At 49.7% G+C, this 17,795-nt stretch overlaps 1 protein-coding gene across 4 annotated transcripts in view; it reads left to right on the top strand.

Annotated features, from left to right (window-relative positions):
- Pax5 (paired box 5) overlaps positions 1-17,795 on the top strand; it is a 179,160-nt gene that overhangs the window by 94,604 nt on the left and 66,761 nt on the right. For all 4 annotated transcript variants that reach the window (XM_021222113.1, XM_021222112.1, XM_021222111.1 and 1 more), the window contains one exon: positions 9,570-9,699. In XM_021222113.1, the coding sequence (XP_021077772.1) occupies positions 9,570-9,699 (130 nt within the window). The remainder of the gene's footprint in view (positions 1-9,569; positions 9,700-17,795) is intronic.

Below are 17,795 nucleotides of genomic sequence, written 5' to 3'. Positions count from 1 at the left end.
GGAGGGGAGGGGAGGGGAGGGGAAGAGTAGCCAGGGCTCTACTCTGCTGAGCAGCAGCAGGGCTGGTAGAGGGGTTCAGGAGAAGATCCCACTCCTATTCTATCTGCTACTTCTCTCTTAGAAGGGAACTGTTCCATTATCACTTCTTCATGGTCCCAGGATACCCTCCCTCTCCTCCTCATAGCTAGAAAGAGTAAAAGAGGGTGAATTGTAGGCACCCATGTCAGGTCCCTGAGGATGGCGGCTACCCCTTTTCCATCTCCTACTCACACCTCGGGAGATGCTTCTCTCTCTTATCTTCAGTTTCTGCCCTGCAGATGTGGGTGTCAGTTCTCAATATGCACCAAGACTCGGAGCGTCCTTGTCAGGACAGTGGGGGCGTCCTTGTCAGGAGAACTTGCTGTTTATGTCTGCGGACACTTGTGAGCTTGCTGGTGCCACACTGGTTGTGGGTAGAAGGAAACAAATGCGTGTTTATTTCTTGTCACATACATAATTAACTTCTAATGGAGTTGGGTTGAACGCCCAGAGCCAGGAAATGGAGACCCCAGAAATCAGAAGCAAGCGACCAGTGCCCCAGCCAGAGAAGGGGTACAGAACAGGTGGTGGAGGCCCCGGAGCCCTCTCTGGGATCAGACAGGAAGACACCAACCTGAAAAGCTCAGGGGACATTTGATGAACTGGAGTAGAGAGAGCTTGCCCAAGGCCTCCAAGGGCTGAGCGAGCGCTGTTCCCAGGGCTGGGTGTGTGGTAGTAGAGTTGTCCTCTTCAGGAAGTAGCAAGTCCCTTGTCACCAGGACACACACTTGATGAGTTCTGAGCACCAGGTATAGAGATTGGTGTCTTACCTTTGGGCTCTGAGCCTCAGGGCCCCGCCTAAAGTCTATCAGAGGCCAGGAGAGAAGGGTTTCTCCATTATTCTTTGTTAAAGTTTCTCTGGGACAGAAGGCACGCTGTCTGACCCTGCTCCCATGCCACCTGGAAGCCTTTCGGGGTGTGCTGGGGTTGCAGAGGGGAGATACATCGTCCAACTTAGCACATCTTCTCGGAAGCCCTTTGCTCTGCTAAGAATCATTTTGACCCACATACGACCATAGCCCTAGAAGGCCAACCGTGCCCCTTCTCACGAAGTTCAGCTAGTGTGTTAAAAGGACTTTGACATCAGTTATCCTCCCTTTGACACGGTGAAGCCCCTCTGACGCCACTGGTAGAACTCAGCCATAGTACCGGTCCCAGTCCATTTGGTCATTGGTCCATTGGTCCATAGGTGACATTTGTGTCACCTCTGTTTTGAGTCGGGCCAGGAGCTGCTGACATAAGGGAGACCCAGTTTCCTCCCCTTTCAAAGCTGACACTCCAGCTTGAGGATGGGGCCCTCAGTAGTTAAGGGCACAATAGTGAGTGACGTGGACTTGGTAGAGAGAGATCTGTACACTGAAGTGCTTTAGGAACACAGAAGAGGGAAATCAGGGAAGACTTCCAGGAAGAGGGAGGTCTTTCAGAATCCTTGACAGTTCCTGCATCTAGTAGCAGTACTTTGTAGACGATGGCTACTATTGCTAGTGTTGTTCATTGTCTACATTCACCTCACAGCTTATTTTCAAATGTTGATTCATTTTCATTTGACTAGTAGAGACAGAATGCTAAAGCCTGTTGGTTTGAGTTTTTGTTTCTTGTTTTTTTTTTTTTTTTTTTAAATTTTGAAAACAAATTTACCCGTTTGGTTTGAGATCATTATAGACACATGTAGAGCAGTGCAGAGGAATCGCATGCAACTATCTATCGTGCAGTTTCCCACGAAATGACCTCACAGCTGGGCGTGGTGGCCGGAAGCCAGGTCACTTCCAGAAGCAACAGCTCTGCCTTAGAGTCTCTGCAGCCGTTTCGCAGTTTCTACCGTAACTTTTTTTTTTTTTTTTTAACTGTTGTCCTGTTCAGCGGGTGTTTTTTAAAGTTTGTTGTTTCTCTTGCTCATCTGTTTTTTAAAGATGCTTGACCATGGGGAGGAGAGAGAGAGAGAGAGAGAGAGAGAGAGAGAGAGAGAGAGAGAGAGAGAGAGAGATAAAGGATGTACTTTTTAGAACTTTCCTGTTACCGTTCTTCTGTTTTCACCGCCTTCCAGAATTGGTCACACATCCCCATGTTTCAGCTTACGGAAAGCAGTTGGGGCCACAAGCTTGACCATGACACTTTCACTGATAGAAACCTAGGTGAGGCCCAGTGCCTGTCTGAGGCTGGGGCAATGTCAGTGTCTGAGCAATGTCTTCTCCTGCCATAACTCTGCCTCTGAGCTGCTAAGAGAACCTGGGCCCCTTCCGGGTTTCTCTCCCGCGTATGCTCACACCCCAGAGTCCCAAGGACACAACGCACCTGCAGGGGTGTGGCAGGGAACGCACCAGGAGGGAGAAAAGCCTAAGGTCTTCCTTCTCTAAAAAGGTTTGGAGTTCACAGTCCCTGACAGCATTGGGGTAGGGTGTGGCAGCCTGGAGGAGCAGGGCAGGCGCAGGGGCGAGGGGGCAGAGATAAACTCCTGGCTACCCTTAGCCTCTTGGGTGTCCATTGTGCCACTCACTTCTCCCTCGTTGGGACCAGATCCTGAAAGCCGCCAGCTAAGGGGGGGTGGGCTCATTTTGTCTGAGTGAAGGGATGCAGTCTGTCCCAGCAGCTGAGGCATGGTGGCAGAAGACCCAGGACGCTGGCTGGAGAAGAGTGGGGATGCTGGCTACACAGACAGCATCTCTAGTCAGGATGGGGAGACATGAGCATGCTGCTCAGTGCATTCCAGACATGGGCTCACTTCACCCACGAACGTTTGAAACAAATCAAAGATGTCTCTTAAAGATGTTAGGCAAGCGTGCACTCAGCCCGTTCATCACAGCTGAAAGTTAGCAAATTCCTTGCTGCTTTTGAGCATACTTGTCCCTTTATAATATCTCATGATTTTTTTTTTAACGGTTACATACTTTAGTTTGCCTCAATCGGCGTACATATTAAACTGATTGGCAGATCCCGAGTCCCCTTTAGCCTGGTGGCCCCCTATTTCTCTTTCCTCACCTTGGACTTCATTTCATGAAGATGGATGTGACATTCTGTCTTGTGGGCCAATAATAACAGTAAAGAGTTCTCAGTATTAGAAAGGAATTAGAGATCATACAGCGAAAGCCCCCAGATAGAAATCTCTAGAAGCCACGGGGGCATTCCTGGGGAAGAACCCTGGCTTCCCCAGTCTGTCTTTAGGTCAGGCTCTGAGCCTCTCCTCTCCTACTCTAGCCTCCTCTGAGTAGGGGTGGAGGTGAGCAGGCCTCTGGTCCTTCAGGATGGGAGTGCGTGTCTTGTCTCTGACGGGGCTCCCCAGGGCCATCTGAAGCCCAGAGGACCCCAGCAGGTATCAGCCCCTCCAGAGCTGGCTGAGTGACAGCCCCGATGTCTCGTCCTCATGCTGAGCCCCACTTCTCTGTCCCCCCTTCTTACGTGTCTGTTTCTTCTCTCCTCCATGCTATGGCAGTGGTGCCCGGTGCTGATGAGACAATACTTGGTGCAGCCCCAGGCAGTGCTTTTCCAGGTAATTTCATAGAGACCCAAATGACATCCGTGCACATTGTCTTGGGGCCCGTGCCCCGGAGTCTGATGTTAGGAATCCCCAACCTCTCAGAACTTGGTCTCCAAGTTGCTTCCCCTCTCCCACCTATCAGATCTTCATGAGCTTCCTGCAGGCAGGCAGAAAGGGTTTAGAATGAAAATCCGTTTCACTCTGTCTCCCTCATGGGCCTTTCCCTCCGGAACCGGCTTGTGGGAGACTGAGCTGGAGCAGGAGTCCCACGTGCTCATTCTTCGTTCTGTTTCTGTCTACTATTGGGCCAAGACTTCAAACGACAGATAAAAATGAAGAGACTCACCTCTGTTCCTCAGTGCTTCCACATCAGACAAGGTGGCTCTTTGTATCTCTGTAACTGGCATTCGAGAGAGCGAGGCTGACCATGAACTGGGCAGTGCACTGTCAAGGAGGGTGCTGGATCCAGGCTGGTGGTCATGACCTTTGGGGTCTTGGGGGGGTCTGTGGCTGCCGGTAGATGTTTTGTCCCAGCTGTTTTGTGTGGGACTGGGCAGTCTGTGAACCACTAACCTCGGTTACTGTTTCTTTCTGGGTCACGGGCAGGAACTGCAGCAGGGGCTCTCGAGGGAGGGAGCAGAAGCCTGACATGACAGCTTCAGACAGACTCTGAAGGGTTTGGAGAAGGAGAAAAATGGAGGACACAGCTGGGGTCTGTGACTGGGGGTGGCCGGAATGAGGTGATGTGCCCACGGCCGTGGCTACACCAACAGACACTGTGACTGTGTGTGCCCTCCACATCCCGCTGGCTAGCATGCGACTTTCCAAGTAACAGTGAGAAATGGGAGCAGACAGGCAATGCTCCCAGGAAGGAGGCAACAAGAGTGTTCTCTCCTCTCTTGCCCATCTTCTCTGCTCTGTCTCTTTTTACACGAGTCTGTCTCTCCCAGGCCCTGTTCTCCACAAAGGACTTGACTGAGGTGAAGAGTTAAGGATTAGACGTATCTAAGTCAATCTGAAAGAGTTCGAGTGCAGTGTAGCAAAAAGGGAAACCGTGGTGCCAAGGCCCGGCGGGGTTGTGGTTGTGCTCATTGAGCGATGAATTTGACTGAGCTTCCTGTCAGCCAAAGCCAAAAGGGACATACGATAGTTTCTAATGTTCTCCTTGTTCAATCAGAGGCAAATTAACAACTCATCGTGGGAAATAACCTTTCTTTCCCAGTGAATTATGAGATAAATAGGCGAGGAATTTGAATATTCTAAAGGACATTGTCTCCAGAGGTTAAAAGAAAAACCCTTTTATATGACTGTGTTCTTTTTTATTGCCTTTAATAAATGTGCTTCCCCAGGGGCTTTAGCTAACACTCTGCAGGGCCTCAGCTTTCCTGTCAGCTAGCTTGATGAGGATTATAGGTGGGAGAAGACAGGGTGTGTTTCCATATCACTTGGAACTACTTGGGGATAGGATCTCACTGGATAGCCCAGGCTGGCCTGGAACTCTGGATGCCCCAGCACCATCTCCCTGGGTGCAAGGATTAGAGGCACATGCTGTCATTCCTGACCTCCGGTAAATTTGTGAGATCTGTAGTTTTTATCATGCTGCTGAACCATTTATTCACTCATTCATTCATTCATTCATTCATTCATTCATTCATTCAGTGAGCACTTTGGTGGAGGTTTAAGGAGATCCTATGTTCTGAAAGGAGAGAGACAAGCAGCTAATATAGATGGAGATGCTGTGACAGAATGGGATACAGGAAGCCACATTGTGAGGGGGCATAAGAGGGGTGATGATTTCTTTGGTGGGGTATGGAGTCAGGAATGGCTTCGCCAAGAAGCTATTCTTGAGCTGGGTCTTATGGACAGTATAGGAGTTTTTTTTTTTACTTACTGAGATGGGCCCTCTGGGCCGAGACAGGATGAAACCCGGATTGTTGGAGACACAGAGAACGCAACCATGCTTGTGGAAGTCCAGGAGATCAGCGAGAACACGGTAGCCCTTGAAACATCACAGGCCACTCAGAGGACACACCTGACGAACATACACGTAAAAGACAGTGCTCTGCTCCTGTTGGACAAAACTGTGCAATCCTACCAGCAGCACAGGCTGGGCCCCTGCCCGATGGTGACGAAGCTTCGAGAACCATTGCCCACAAACCTGGGCTCTTTACTGAGGCTCTTTCTCTTTGTCTTTTGGAAGCCAGTGGTGTTTCAGAGACTGGCATGGCAGGCCCCGCCCCGCCCCCATGCCTAGCCTTTCGAATCCAACAGTTGGAGTGATTCCATGCACTCTGTCTGACATGGAACAAAATCAAATCTTGGTTTCTACCTAGAAATTTAAATACAGGAGAGACAGGAAATCTCCATCAGCCACACTTTCTGAGATTGGCTCTCTCTCCTAGGGGGGAAACCCAAGCTTTTCCTCAGAGATCCAGCTGCCAGTCATGTCTGCAGTTAGAGTCCTGGAGGAGAAGGGATGGGTGTGAGGGGTATTCTGACCCTTGGAGAAGCTTGTGCTCCTCAATTATCTTTGTACCCGTGGGAGAGGGCCATCGTGGCCCAGGTCCAACTGGTCTACCTTCATGTGTACTCCCTCAGCTAGTGCCCCTTCCTGGTCCGGCTCCTTCATCCCCTTTGCCTCTCAGCTAGCCCCACTTGAGGGATGGAGCCTGCTCATCTCACCCAAAGGAAAGTCTTCCTGACTGTACCACAGCCTGTGAGAACTAATGACTCTGTGCATGTCTCCATATCGGATGGACTTTCTGGGGCTATACATATTTCTCTGGGAGCTTGTAGAGGGTCTCTTTGGTCTCACACACGGGCACACATACAGCAGAGCCTAGCTCAGGGAAAATGAATGCTATTTACCACACTCAGACCCTGTCTTAATCAGGGTTTCTATTCCTGCACAAACATCATGACCAAGAAGCAAGTTGGGGAGGAAAGGGTTTATTCGGCTTACATTTCCACATTGCTGTTCATCACCAAGGAAGTAAGGACTGGTCAAGCAGGCCAGGAAGCAGGAGCTGATGCAGAAGCCATGGAGGGATGTTCTTTACTGGCTTGCCTCCCCTGGCTTGCTCAGCCTGCTTTCTTATAGAACCAAGACTACCAGCCCAGAGATGGCACCACCACAAGGCGACCTCACCACTTGATCACTAATTGAGAAAATGCCTGGCAGCTGGATCTCGTGGAGTCGTTTCCCCAACTGAATCTCCTTTCTCTGTGGTAACTCCAGCCTGTGTCAAGTTGACACAAAACTAGCCAGTACAGACCCCAACTAGGGAGACATAAAAAGAGGAACGAGCACTCATATCTGGGCATCCAGAAACCCTAGAAGAAACCACTCTGAAAGAGACCCTTGTAGAGGCACGACTGCCTTGGGTGAGCTTTGGTCTTAGATGCACTCTTAGCAAGGTGGAGGCTAGGGCATGGTCAGCTTGGTACTTCAGGGAGGAAATCTAGACTGTGACCTTTCACAACAGCCCCCTGCTGCGTGGAATGCTGACTTGCTCTTCAAACGCTGCTGTTTCTAACTCACAGCAAGGCATGTACTTCCCTTCCTACCTGCTGATGTCTGAACCATGACTTGCAAATAGGGCTTAGCTTCTCTAGGTGTGAAACCCTTGGCCTCTCTTCTACTCCTTCTAATTCCATTACCAATGAGATGGGGATGCAGCTCAGCCAGTAGAGTGCCTGCCTGGTCCACATGAAGCTTTGAGTTCAATCCCCAGCACGGCAAGAAGTTGATTGTTACGGTCTTTGCTCGTTATCCAGCCCTGGGGAGGTAAATACAGGAGGATGGGAAGTTCACGGTCATTTTCAGATACACAGTAAGTTTAAGGCTAGCCTAAACTACTAAGGCTAGCCTAGGCTACATATAATCCTGTCTCAAAAAACAAACAAACATCCCTAAGATTAGCAACAAGAACCAACTAAAAGAAAACTACCCCAAACCGCCTCACCTTTCAATAGTTGGAACCCCTTGTTTGGTTTTCTCATTGCTGGGTTGGGCCTCACTGTCGGAGAACCGTCAGGATAACGGTTAAGATGCTGGGGTGAGACGGCCCATGTTTGGATCCTGGCTGTGGGGCCTAGGGGCCATGTGGCTTGAGCTTCAAGCACATCTCATTCCTTCTGGAATGGAAGTCTCAAGCCTTTGCATTGAGAAATGGAATACCACAGCCCCCTTCGTGGGCAGAGCTTGAGGCTGAGACGGGAAGTCACAGGTGAAGGTCTGACATGACACATAGTGTTCTCTGAAAATTGGAAAGTACTTCTGGGGCAGGTTTGAGAGTACAGTGAAGCTGAGAGGGACTGCAGACCCAGGTACCCCGAGGTGTTGCTCGCTGAGGACAGCTTGTCCAGAGCCCCATGTATCAATCATTTTCCAGAGGAGGTGGATTCTAAAACATGTAGCCAAGAATCTCTAGGCCCATAGCAGGCCCAAGAACTCCAAGGGAGAAGCCATGCTGGGGCCGTGTCTAACTGGGCAAGGGAGCACTGGAGAGCTGCAGTAATTAACATGGTGTGCTATTGGCACAGGGATAGATAAATAGACCAATGAAACAGAATCCGGGCTGGAAAGCCATCTGTGCACATATGGAACCTTGATCTATGGGTAAGGAGATGTACAAATCAGCAGGGAGAGATGGGCTCTTAATAACCAGCAAGGGGCAACTGGTTATCCATTCAGAAATGGGGAGAAGGAAGAAATTAGATCTTTCCACCAGACACAAAAATCAATCTCTGGTGGATTAGAGGCCTAAATGCAAAAGTCAAAGACACCTAATATGGTCAGCTCCAGGTCCCGCCCAAACTCCCCAGGCTCATGCATGGTCTCATGAGAGAGAATGAGGCCTTGGGGGTGGGAACAGTGGTGCTTACACAAGGTGCCCTGTCACAGTGAGGACAGGAGCAGGCCTAAGTCATCTTCCTTCCTTCTCAGAAGACTCTTTCTTGGTGACCATTTTTCAGGAGACATATCTCCCGCTCCACCCCTGCCAAGCGGTGCCTCAGAAATAGCAACCATCATTTTCCCAAGTATATGAGGAGCTCCCAAATCACAGTCTCTCTGCCAGCTCTTCCTGCTTGCCGAGTGTATCATCTTGGACAGACAGGGATCTGACCTCCTTTGGCAAGGCAGGCTCCTAAGAAGCTCTCACCAAAACTTGGTGCACACAGCCAAGATCTTTGGCTGAAGTGTTTGCAGTCGGGTTTGGGGGAGAGGCAGAGATGCTGTCCATCTTTACAATGTAGTCTTTCCTTGAATGGGAAGGTCCAGGCTGGTATCTTTTCTACCTTCCCTGGAGGCCATTCTGCTATGGCTCCAATGTCAAGGAAATGACTCCTTGTACCCAGGCTTAAATTTCACAAGTGGCTTAAAGAAGGGTGACTCAGTGCCCAGTGCAGGCACTGTCGTGGGTTTGATAAATCTGACATCTATACAGGGAATATTCTGCACGCAGGTGCTCATATGCTTCCAGAATCCAAAGTCACTCATCAAACTGTGACTTGGTCTGTACTGAATTGGGACTGGGAACTTGTGGTCACCCATCCCCTGGATTGGGATTTAGCCTGGTCTACTGTGGACACAACCGTCCTCCCCTTTAACCTTAATTTTTCTATCTGTGAAATGAGTCTGAGTTAGGTGATCCCTTAAATCCCTTTTGAACACTTGTTTCTGGGGACTGAGAGTCTCTAAGCCAGAAACCATGCTGCCCCCCGCCCTTGGCAAGTAGACTCTTATTTCTGCCTTGCTTGCTCGATGCCCTCCGTGACCTCTGTGGCTGAGCCGGGGAATCTGCACTTTAGATTTGGCCTCTTGTGATGCTGTGTGGGCTCCTGCCCCTAACTCCATCGGGGAACAGTGGTCAGTTCTGGATACACGTGCTACTCCATTGAGCCGCATCTGCCCTTACAGCCTGGGTTTCCCAGAACCTCTGTGGACAGTTCATGGCCTTGCATCTGATCAGGGTGCCTCTGGGCTCCGTGTTGAGATGTCTGCTTCCTCTTTCAGACTACAGAGTATTCAGCCATGGCTTCACTGGCTGGAGGCCTGGATGACATGAAAGCCAACTTGACGAGCCCCACCCCCGCTGACATCGGGAGCAGCGTTCCAGGCCCGCAGTCCTACCCCATTGTCACAGGTGAGCATACCTAGATGGAGATTTGGGGGTTGTTGGGGAAGGAGAGTGAGAGAGCGAGAGAGCAAGAGAGAGAATGGGAAGATGTCTGTGAGGTGGGAGGCTGTCCTTGGTGCTTTTGGACATGACTGGCCTCTGCTTTAATGGGGTTAGGTGGCAGACTGCTGGGGACAAAGGTTGTGGATGAGGCGACATGGCCACACACTGTTTCAAGTCACTGAGAGAAGACGGATCATACTGTTAGAGGGGTCTCTGTGGTGGGCCAGGCACTCCAAGGTCTGGAATTTCTCCCTCTCATGAGAGGAAAATCTTTTGGTTGACATTAACTTCCAGGAGTAGAGAGACTCTTTGTAAGACATCATTGGAGTGTCAGATTTCCAAGCAGAGGCTGAGGACAGAAGGACGAGGCGGTGCTAGGTGTATGCCAAGCGGCTGTCTTTCCTGGCAGCCGCCATGATCACATGGTCACATGATCACCATCAGTGTGAAGAGTACAGGCCTCAGGCGAGGAGGGCAGCTCAGCAGCAGTGTGCTAGCCAGCATGTGCTGGGCCCGAGTTCTAGCCCCAGGATGGGCCCCACTTGCTGCAGGGTTCCAACCTGTTGTGTGTCAGTCAAGCACTCTCCAGTGAGTTGTGTCAGGATTCCAGCTGTGGTTTTCTCATCTGCATTCTGGGAACAGTGGTGATGGCTATTGTATAGGATTCTTATGATAATGGTTGGGTTCCCACCTATGAGGGGCTTGGGCTCTTGCCTAGTATAAAGCAAGCATCCAGTAAGCGGATGTGTCGATGTGTCGGTTGTGGCTCTTCAGAATCCCCTCACACTGGTCACTGGAGGACTTGCTGGTGCAGGAGGAACCCCTTCTCCAACCCAGGACCATGGAGTCCTGGAGCAGTCCCTGAAGCCAGCTCTGGGAGAGTGTCTCACTCAGGAGGAAGGAGGGTCTCCAGAATATGGAATGTACAGACAGTGGGGACTCCTGGGCTAGCCTTTGGCTGGAGCTTGGGGTCCAGACAGAGATGGCAAGATGTCCCTGTTGGCTGATGGACATAACCTGAAGGTAGAGGCAGAGCCAGGAAATTGTCTTGTGTTAGTGTTTGCAGAGGAGGGATGAATGAGGCAAGATCTGAGGTCCAGGGTCCCTTAGTGACCAGACTGGAGGCCTGTCTCTGAGACCTAACGTCTAAGTCAGCACTGGGCTCAGGCTCAAAGCAGCTGAACCCTGTTTGTTAGTCTGGGTACCACATGAGGGTCAGATAGAGCAAGAGTGGCTTGGTCCTTGGTGCATCTAAGTTTGGGCACAGTTGTCTGAGATGCGTGGGGAAGGTATGAGGAAGGGGTGCTTGCCAATGAGCTCTTGAGGTCCCCTTCAGGGTTCACCAGGGACCTCAGTGACAGTCTTCCCATTATACAGGTGCACAAGCCAAGCTCAGCTGTGTGCCCACTCTGGAGCCACCTTTAGTTTTCTAGAACTGTTCTTTGTTTTCTTGTACTGTTCTCGAGGAACCACAGACAACCGAGGAGGTACAGGGAGGGCAGGGGAGCCAGCCTGGATCAGCTCATGGCCTCTACCCCTTCACTGAGTCTCAGGCCTCCTGCTGGGTAGCTCAGGGGAGCACTGAGAAGTGGCTACTGTTCCCTTCATCTCCATTGCATGAGCGAAGAGAGCTGGGCTTCCTGAGGTCACAGCCAACGAGTGGCTGTACCGCACTCCAGCGGGGCCTGTGTGCTGTCACTGAACCCTGGAGACTGCCAGAGGGTCTGTCCAGGCCCGAGACCTCCTTGCTATCTGTTTTTGGATGCTTCTCCATCCATGAAACGTTTCTGATCTCCCAGGGTCTTTGTGGTACTCACATGCGATCTGGGAGGAGACCACACTGGAGAGGGGAAGTTTGGGGCAGGATTTAGGAAATGGGCTTGGGCAGGTAGGTGCTCATTTAGGTGGCTGATAGTCCAGTGAACACCAAAGCTAACTCTTGTCTTGGAAATGAGAAGCAGGCTCCCTAACCAAGGCTAATCTCGCCTTTGGTAAATCTCACTGGATTTCATGGGCGGGGGCGGGGGGGCTTTTAGAGTTAAAAACAAAAACAAAACAACAACAAAAAACCCTAGCTTTCTGACTTCTCACAAACTTAGAAGAGCTGGTCCTTTGGGGCTGTGGTGCCACCAGCTGTGACAGAATGGGGCTCAGTGGCAGCAGTCCCTTTAGACAGGCTTCCGTGGTCCGCAGCAAAGGCCTCCTAACGTGAATGAGGGTGGGGTTGTAATATAGATGGTAAACATTAGTTTGTTTAATACTTAAGAAGCTTTTGTGTACATACAAAATATTGCTAGGCACTATTTTTATATGTGTATGTATGTTCCTGCTTATCTGCATTGTACCATATGTGGCCAGGTGCCCAAAGAGGCCAGAAGAGGGCGTTAGACCTCCTGGAACTGAGGTTACAGGTTATTGTGAGCTGCCTGACCTGGGTTCTGGGAACCAAATCTGGGTTTTCTACAGAAGCAACAAGCGCCCTTAACTGTTGAGCCATCTCTGCAGCCTCTATATAAAGAGCTTTTAAAAACAAATAAAAAGCTAAGAGCATATACTCTTGCAGAGGAACTGAGTTTGGCTTCTAGTACCTATAGCTGGTGGCTCACAACCATCTGTAACTCCAACTCCACATCTTACACTTCTGATATCGGCAGGCACGTAACGTGTACACACACCCTACAGAGACACACACAATTAAAATAATAAATCTGACGCTTCTGATATCAGCAGGTGCTTAACATGTACACATACCCTACACACACACACACACACACACACACACACACACACACACAATTAAAAATAATAAAATAAATATTTTCAAACTGAATAAGAAAAGTGGTCTGTAGAAAAACTAGGCAATAATGGGTAGTTTATTGGCAAAACTATAGAGCCTCAAAAGTGTATGGGGAGATGTACCCCCATCTCCTTACCACAAAGCTGCAAATAAAACAGCCATGAGATGCCAGAACGGAGACCATCCGTTCTATATTAAGTCTTGGTGTTGGAAAAGACACAGGAAAGAGAATTTCATGGATTGCTATTGGAATATAAATTTGTGTGATTCCCTTTGGAGCAAAACTTGGCAATTTTTTCAAGGTTTTAAATACATTTAAGTTTCCTCGCTGCCTCAGAAGTTCTGTGTACACGTTAAGTAAGGAACTTACTCTATAGGCCTGCAATGGTGACTTTGCCTGTCATTTGTTGTAACAAACAGCAAACAAACAGAACCAAAGCAGACCCTACATAGAAACCAGCTAAGTAAGTTAGGGTGCTTTCTCACAGACAATATGATGCTAGCTTGATAGTCAAAGGGCTGGGGGAAGGGATGGCTCAGTGGTTAAGAGTGCATACTGTCCTCTCAGGGCTGCCTGCTGTTCTCAGCATTCAGACCAGGGGCTTACAACCTCCTGATGATGAGACTACAGGGCAGGAAATGGTCTCTTCTGGCCTCTATGGGTGGGCACATACACACACACACACACACACACACACACACAAATGCACTCACAGAAACACTCACACATGCACTCACACAGAAACTCACACATGCACTCAACACAGACACTCACACAACACACACACATACATACATACATAATACATACATACATAATACATACATACACATTTACACACACTCACACACACTCACAAATGCTCACACACATACAATCACATACATACATACATACACATGCACACATGTGCACACACATATGCACACAGAGAGCTAGGGTTGGAGAGATGGCTTTGTAGTTAAGAGTGCTTGCTATTCTTTCAGAAGACTCAGGTTTCATTTCTAGCACCACAGCTCACAACTGCCTATAACTCTAGGATCCTCTTCTGGCCTACATAGGCACCTGCATGAACATGGTAATCTTAGAGACAAGCAGGCATACACACATACACAAGTGATAATAAATCACTTTTTTTTTTTTTTTTTTTTTGGTTTTTCGAAACAGGGTTTCTCTGTATAGTCCTGACTGTCCTGGAACTCACTTTGTAGGCCAGGCTGGCCTCGAACTCAGAAATCCGCCTGCCTCTGCCTCCCGAGTGCTGGGACTAAAGGCGTGCGCCACCACTGTCCGGCTAAATCTTTATTTTTTTAAGGAGTACTAACATGAATGTCTAAGACATACATTTGGTTAAAAAACAAATTATAGAATAACAAAATATGATTCTACTTATAAAAATTTAATACAGTATTATTAAAAATAGAAAGCATAACACAGAAAATTGTATTGTTCTTAGTTAGCCCATTGCCATTGAGATAACACTCAGCAGACAGTCGCATGCATGCACATTCCCTCTGTAGCAGATGCTTATGCATGAATGTTCTGTTGGAGGCCTCTGCACCCCTTCCTCCATCTTATCGGGTGCTGAATTCCTGTGCTGTTACAGTGGGGGTTCCATTTTCTCTCCACCAGACTGAACACAGCACTTATATTCTTGATGCCTGTTTACAAAGAATTGTAAAAGGTGACAAGACAATAGCCTATTGTCTTGGTCACCTTTCTATTGCTGTAATAAGACACCATGACCAAGGCAACTTACATAAGAAAGTGTTCAATGGAGCTAATGACTCCAATGGGTTCAAGTCCACGACCATCATGGTGGGAGCCTGCAGCAGGCAGGCAGGAAGGCAGACATGGCACTGATCAGTAGCTGAGAGCTCACATCCTGACCCACATGCTTGAGGCAGAGAAACAGAAGCTGGGAATGAATGACATGGGCTTTTGAAACCTCCATGTCACCCCCAGTGACACACATCTTCCAAGGCCATACCCCCTAATCCTTCCCAAAGAGTTCTACCAACTGGGCACCAAGCATTCAAATGTGTGAGCCCATGGGGGCCATTACCAACCAAACCACCGCACCTGTTTTCACATTGACTTTTAAACGAAATCAAAACAATACGATGCTTGAACTATATATGAAGCAAAAGGAGAGATTAAATGATGTGTATTTTCTAGGTATATATTCTGAAAGTCCACACTGCAGGACATAAAGAGGTGGTCCAGGGCTTTCTCCATGTACAGAACACATGTACAAAGGGGTGTGGACGGGGGACTCATGTGGGCTCATCCTGGCATTACTGTGTGTCAGCAGGTTGAGGGACTCCTGGCACAGCTCCAAGTGAAACGCAGAGGCTGGGGTCCTAGAAAAGTCAATGTGTGTGGAGACTGTAGAGACTGTAGGTTCACATTTATGTGACAATGAAGTTCAGTTCCAAATGACTGAAAGCAGATTTCACCTACTTGAATGTTTTGTGGGACAGGGCTATAGCCAAAGAAAAAGAAATGTGATCTGTTTGTCTATCTGTCTGTCAGCCAGCAATGACCCTCGTCATTGAAAACCCCACAAACATTCACTGTTTCCTTGTTTACTTCAGCCCGCCTTAGTGGCTGCCTGGAGAAGCTCAGAAATCTTGTGGGGATGGGGGTTGGGGGGGGATGAAGGTTGATCCACCAGCCACCTTAGTCCCTCTTTCCAGGCCACACACACACACACAAAATGGGGGAGGGGTCCCTGAGCTACCCTATCCTTGCTCTTACACACTGGGCTGCCCAAACGAGTCTGCTTAGAGAACAGGTCTGTTTCTCTGCACCGTTTATATGCTGCATTAAATATTAAGCTAAACCCCGCTCTGCCGGGCCGGCCAGGGCCACGCTTCAGAAGTCGCTCACCATTTGCAAATTTGGTGACACGGCCTGCCAGTAGGGTCCTGCGCTGTCAGCAGTTTAGGCCTGTCCTGATTGGGACTAATTATCTGCAGGTGTGTCCTTGGGCCACAGGCCCGCTGATGGGGCAGCTACAAGATGAGTTTGCCTACAAGAAAGGAAGTCAGGTGGGGCAGGGCTAGGCTCCCACCCTCTGCCTGCCTCCCCACTGGTCAAAGAGCTGACAGTCTTGTCCCCAGCTGGGCCCCCCTGACCTTTTGCCTTTGAGAACAAAGGAGTTAGGCCAACATATGCCCCCTTGGTCTCTTCCCTGGGGACCAGAGTTTTGCATCAGCAGATTGGAATGTCAGGACACCGAGGAGGGTCTCCTTTGGCCCAACAAGTGTGGGAGCCTCTTTGTGGTAGGGGCCTGGGCCCTGGGCTCTGAGCTTTCTCTGGCCTCCAACCCTCAGGGGCCATTCTATAGCACAGCAGGTGAGACCCACTAAGGCAGAGAGAGTAACTGCCCAGTCCTTGAGTCTCCAGCTCCACCTGCTACCTTCAATGTTTGGAGCCTCAGTGCTAAGAAAGCAAAGCCTGCCCTTGGGATCTGAGCAGCAGCTAGGGGACAGGAACGGGAATGAGCACTGGAACGGGAGACAGAGGTGGGGTTAAGTCTGGGCTTTGCCACTTACATGTCTTATTTTTTTATGCAAATTCCATGTCCTCTCTAAGTCTCAGCATTTCTAGTTATGAAATGGGAGAAGGGCCACTTTTGCTGCCTGCCTCGGATGTTTGGGGTTTTGTTTTGTTTTTAATTTCCGGCGTGTAATCCTGATGACCCCCCTCGTGTAATATTGATGATGCCAGCAAGACGTGCTACACACAGGACAGGTGCTCTGGGTGGTGGTATCTGTACTGGTATTTGGCATCTTGTGAGTGTTCCCTGCACAGTGCTCAGCGTGTTGCTTAGCATCTATCTCAATACATCTCTTGGTTCTTGTATAAGTGAGTCTTTCACCTCTGTCCTTGGCACATAACGAGAAGACTCTCCCAGCGCCACTTCCCTATGGGTGGAGGGTAGGGAGGCACACTCTTTTGGGGACTCTCAGAGGGTCCTTATCCTGCCTGTGTAAGTCGACAGCTTTCTGAGGGTCAGGACATCCGCTGTCAGGACATCTGGCTGAGGGTCAGTCGAGGCAGGAACCTGAGTGCAGCCACAGGGATGTTTGTGTGTATGTGTCACAATTCTCTCCGTGCGTGTGTCCATCTGAGTAAATGCAGAGGCCATAAGTTAGTGTTGAGTCTTGATCCTTCCCAGCCTGATTTTTGAGCTAGAACTTAATTGTGCCCGGAGGTCACGCACTCAGCCGCGCTGGCATCTGCCTGTTCTACCTGGCCGGCCCAGGGATTACAGATGAGCACCATCCACCTTCTAAACACATGGGCATTGTGGCTGAGCTCGGGTCCTCAAGCTTGCTCAGCAAGCAATTGCTCCCTGAGCCATCTCCCACGTTCCAGAGAAACACTAAAACCCTCCACCCTGCCTTTGGTCAGTGAGCCCAGTGACTTGGGCCCATGGGGCAGTGTTCAGGGTTGGGAGGCAGTTCAGGGTCCCTGGTTGGGGGACCTCCTTATTACGAGCAGCACTGCAGCTTTTCTAAGGCGGCTTCTTGCTCAGATGTGCTCTGCTCAAGCTTGCTCTGGCCGGCCGCCAGGCAGCTCTGAGCAGCCAATTGTTCATCCTTCCACTGGGAACACCTCCTTTGACCCACTTTTTATGAGACTTTTGGAGGCTCATCAGACGCAGCTAAATACCTCTTCCCTCAGAGTGGAGTCATAATGAATAATGAAAGCCAGACTCCGAGAAATGTCTGTGTACCCAGGCTGTTGAAAGGTGCTGGGGGAATGACAAGAAAAGCTATGACACAGTAGGAGGAGAGCTGTGACCCAGGGCTGGGCCACCAGCTTCCCGTGGAAAACACTGGGCTGTTGAAGCTGCTTCGTGTATTGGAAAGAAGAGGCGATATCAGTAGCGACCTGCTCCATGGGACCCGGGGCAGTCTCTCCCCACTGGGTCTGCCTGAAGGCTAGGGTGTGTGAGGGGCAAGTTTACAGTCGGCACAGAATGAACGCACGGTGTTTCCTCGTGTCAGGAGCTCTAAGAACAGTATAAAGGGTGAGAGGGGGCGGGGTGAAGAGAGCCTTCCCCGAAGGGCGTATCTGATCTCAGACTTAAATTATGAGAAGCTTCGGGATTGTTCTAGTGGGAGACCCAGAAAGTGTCCTATAAATGTCTACATGAGAGAACGAGGCGCCTGCAGGGTGGGGCCGTTTTTCAGGTCCCTCACTGTGGCCTGTTGGGCGCAGCCTATATAATTCAGATCTTGGCTGTTC

This window comes from Mus pahari, chromosome 22 (assembly GCF_900095145.1).
Source record: "Mus pahari chromosome 22, PAHARI_EIJ_v1.1, whole genome shotgun sequence".
Taxonomy (NCBI): domain Eukaryota; kingdom Metazoa; phylum Chordata; class Mammalia; order Rodentia; family Muridae; genus Mus; species Mus pahari.
This window is presented reverse-complemented; position numbering and strand designations above follow the sequence as displayed.